Below are 3,323 nucleotides of genomic sequence, written 5' to 3'. Positions count from 1 at the left end.
AGAGGGGAAGAGAGGAGAGAGGGGGAGATGAAGAGAGAGAGAGAGTGAGAGATGAAGGGGAGAGAGAGAGGAAGAGGAGGAGATGAGAAGAGAGAGAGAGAGAGAGAGAGAGAGAGAGAGAGAGAGATGGAGAGAGAGAGAGAGGACAGAGAGAGAGAGGGAGAGATGAAGATGAGAGAGAGAGTGAGAGAGAAGAGAGAGAGAGAGAGAGAGAGAGAGAGAGAGAGGAGAGAGAAACTGAGAGAGAGAGAGAGAGAGAAGAGAGAGGAGAGAAGAGAGGAGGAGAGACGAGAGGAGAGAGAGAGAGAGAGAGAGAGAGAGAGAGAGACGAGACGAGAGAGGAGAGAGAGAGAGAGGAGAGAGAGAGACAGAGAGAGAGAGAGGGGAGGAAGAGAGAGTGAGAGAGAGAGAGGAGGAGAGGGAGAGACAGAGAGAGGAGAGATGGAGAGAGAGAGAGAGGAGAGAGAGAGAGGGAGAGAGAGGAGAGAGAGAGATGAAGGAGAGAGAAGAGAGAGATAAGAGAGAGAAGAGAGAGAGAGAGAGAGAGAGAACGAGACAAGACAGATAGAGAGAGCGAAGAGAGAGATAAGAGAGAGAGAGAGTGAGAGATTGAAGAGAGAGAGAGAGAGAGAGAGAAGAGAGAAAGAGAGGAGAAGAGAGAAGAGAGAAGAGAGAGAGAGAGAGAGAGAGAGAGAGACAGAGACAGAGAGAGAGAGAGAGAGAGAGAGATGAAGAGAGAGAGAGAGTGAGAGATGAAGAGAGAGAGAGAGAGAGAGAGAGAGAGAGAGAGAGAGAGAGAGAGAGAGAGAGAGAGAGAGAGAGAGAGAGAGAGAGAGAGAGAGAGTTATTAATGGAAACATGTCAATAAAATATTATATTACTAAGCCATAACAAATAATATATCATTACTATATTTTCATGTAGCTGCGTTGATTAATTAGAGATAGAGATAAATAGATAGATAGCTAGATAGACAGAGAGAGAGAGAGAGATACATAGATAGAGAAAGAGAAAGAGAAAGAGAGAAAGATAGATAGAGAGATAAAGAGAGAGAGAGACCGACACAGAGAGAGGTTAGTGATATAAATAATCCAAAGCCCATGTTTTCATCAGCTGATAAGAAGTGCGTACGGGAAGTATAAGTTAGATAAATAAATCCTAATGGTTAATTTTCACTCCAATGGGTCTTAATTATATCGTGAAGGATTACGTTACTATATAAAAACCGAATTTCATATAAAAATAAATAAATATGTCACCAAAACACACCAAAAAGACTCGTTGGAAAAATATCATTTTTGTGCATTTCAGAGGGAAAAAAACTATCTTTTTTTTTTTTTTTTAAATTCCTTTCGAATTTTCCTGAGCCAATACTCACAATCTATTTCAATCGTTACAGCAGTTGATAGAGGAATTAAAAGGTCAGAGTTCGATGCCTGACACGTCAACACCTTATGGAGGTCAGCTCGGGTCAGAGGCGGCAAGGTCAAGGTGTTTCGGGTCACGTGGCTTGTATTGACCTCGCTAACATCGTCCAGGAGTGACCCCTTTTGCCACCAGGTTAATATTGGTGGAGGAATACCTGCGGGAGAGAATGGTGGATTGAGTGAACGGAAACACTGGGAGAATAACAAGCACACGCACATGCACGCACGCTCAAACACACACACACACACACACACACACACACATATATATTTATTATTTATATAATATATATATATTTTATTGATTATAGATATATATTATTTATGTGTGTGTGGTGTGGTTGTGTGTGTGTGTTTGTGGTGTTGTTGTGTTGTGTGTGTGTGTTTTGCTTATAATACAGATATATACATACATAGCAGACTATACATATCAGAAACATCACACATACAGTCATTAAACAAAAGCCACGACTCTACCAAGTCTAATAATAATTAAAAAAAAGTTAAATAAATAAATAAATAAATAACGGAGAAAGATAATGACAATCACCCAATTATTACCCAGCGACGAGGTTGCCGAGTGGTTAAGTCGTTGGACTGCTAATCCAATAGGGTCTCCTGCCAGGGTTCGAATCCCATCCACGTCGCACGGCTACGATTTACATTTGTCTTTTGTATTTTATATTTTATATTTATAAATGTATTTAACGTTTGATTCAAGAGAAGCGTATGATATAGGGGGAAAGGGAAGGGGGGAAGGGGGAAGAGGGGGAAGGGGGAGGGGGAAAGGAGGGAAGGAAGGAGGGAGGGAAGGAAGGAAGGAAGGAAGGAAGGAAGGAAGGAAGGAAGGAAGGAAGGAAGGAAGGAAGGAAGGAGGGAAGGAAGGAAGGAAGGAAGGAAGGAAGGGGGGAAGGGGGAGAGCGGGAAAGAAGGAAAAGGGGAAGGGAGAAAGGGAAAGAAGATAGGGAATAAGGGAAAGGGAAAGGGAAAAGGGGAAAGAGGAAGGGGATAAAGGAGGAAAGGGGAAGAGGGAAAAGGGGGAAAGAAGATAGGGAATAGGGGAAAGGAGGAAAGGGGAAGAGGGAAAAGGGGGAAAGAAGATAGGGAAAGGGGGGAAAGGAGGAAAGGCGATATTTGGGAAAGAAAGGGAAAATGATAGGGACATAGGGAAAGGATGAAAGAAGATTACGGGGATAGGGAATGAGTGGAGAAAGTGAAAAGGTTATTAAGGGGAGGAGAAAGATTAGAGAATAGTGGATATTGGAAACGGGAAGGGATTATTAGAGGGAAAAGGGTTGGTTGAATAAGGGAGTGAAGAGGGATAGTGGATAGGGAATAGGTGTTTGGGAAAGGGTTATTTTGTGGGGATAGGGGTAATGAGGGGACGGGACGAGAGGGCTGAGAGAGAGGGAGAGAGAGAGAGGGAGAAAGAGAGAGATAGATAGATAGATAGATAGTATATGAGATTGTTATAGATAGATAAATAGAAAGATTGAATTTCTAAAAAGTGAGATATAGATATATATATGATAAGCATATATATAGAGAGTATGTTTTGAGAGAGAGAGAGAGAGAGAGATGGGGGGGGGGGGCGTATGGTAACGCTAATGACCAAACAAGAAAACACAAATCTATACATCACCACCTGCCTTCCTCCAAACACACTCAAACCATCAGCTCAATCAATGCATTTGCAAGCGGACACAGCAAATTCCCCGTTTCGCTGCAAAAACAAAATCGAGGCCACAAGAAACTGGTCGCCCGAGTCGGTCTAGCCGCAAGACATGTAAGATCTGGATACCGAGCGTGGATGAGGAACGTGTAAAAGCTGTCCATGAGAATCTTGATATTCATGACCCGCCGTTGATGGCCGGTTGAGTGAGCGCACGAAAGAAG

General features: G+C 43.0%; 1 protein-coding gene across 1 annotated transcript in view; it reads right to left on the bottom strand.

Annotated features, from left to right (window-relative positions):
- Positions 1-1,287: 1,287 nt before the first annotated feature.
- LOC147468786 (uncharacterized) overlaps positions 1,288-3,323 on the bottom strand; it is a 35,580-nt gene continuing 33,544 nt past the window's right edge. The window contains exon 7 of the mRNA XM_086552360.1: positions 1,288-1,582. Coding sequence (XP_086408486.1) covers positions 1,323-1,582 — 260 coding nt within the window. The 3' untranslated portion in view covers positions 1,288-1,322. The remainder of the gene's footprint in view (positions 1,583-3,323) is intronic.

This window comes from Penaeus japonicus, unplaced genomic scaffold (assembly GCF_977035675.1).
Source record: "Penaeus japonicus unplaced genomic scaffold, GWHDUDI00000001_assembly GWHDUDI00000026, whole genome shotgun sequence".
Lineage (NCBI taxonomy): Eukaryota > Metazoa > Arthropoda > Malacostraca > Decapoda > Penaeidae > Penaeus > Penaeus japonicus.
Note: the sequence above shows the minus strand (reverse complement) of the source record. Positions and strands in the feature narration are given on the sequence as shown.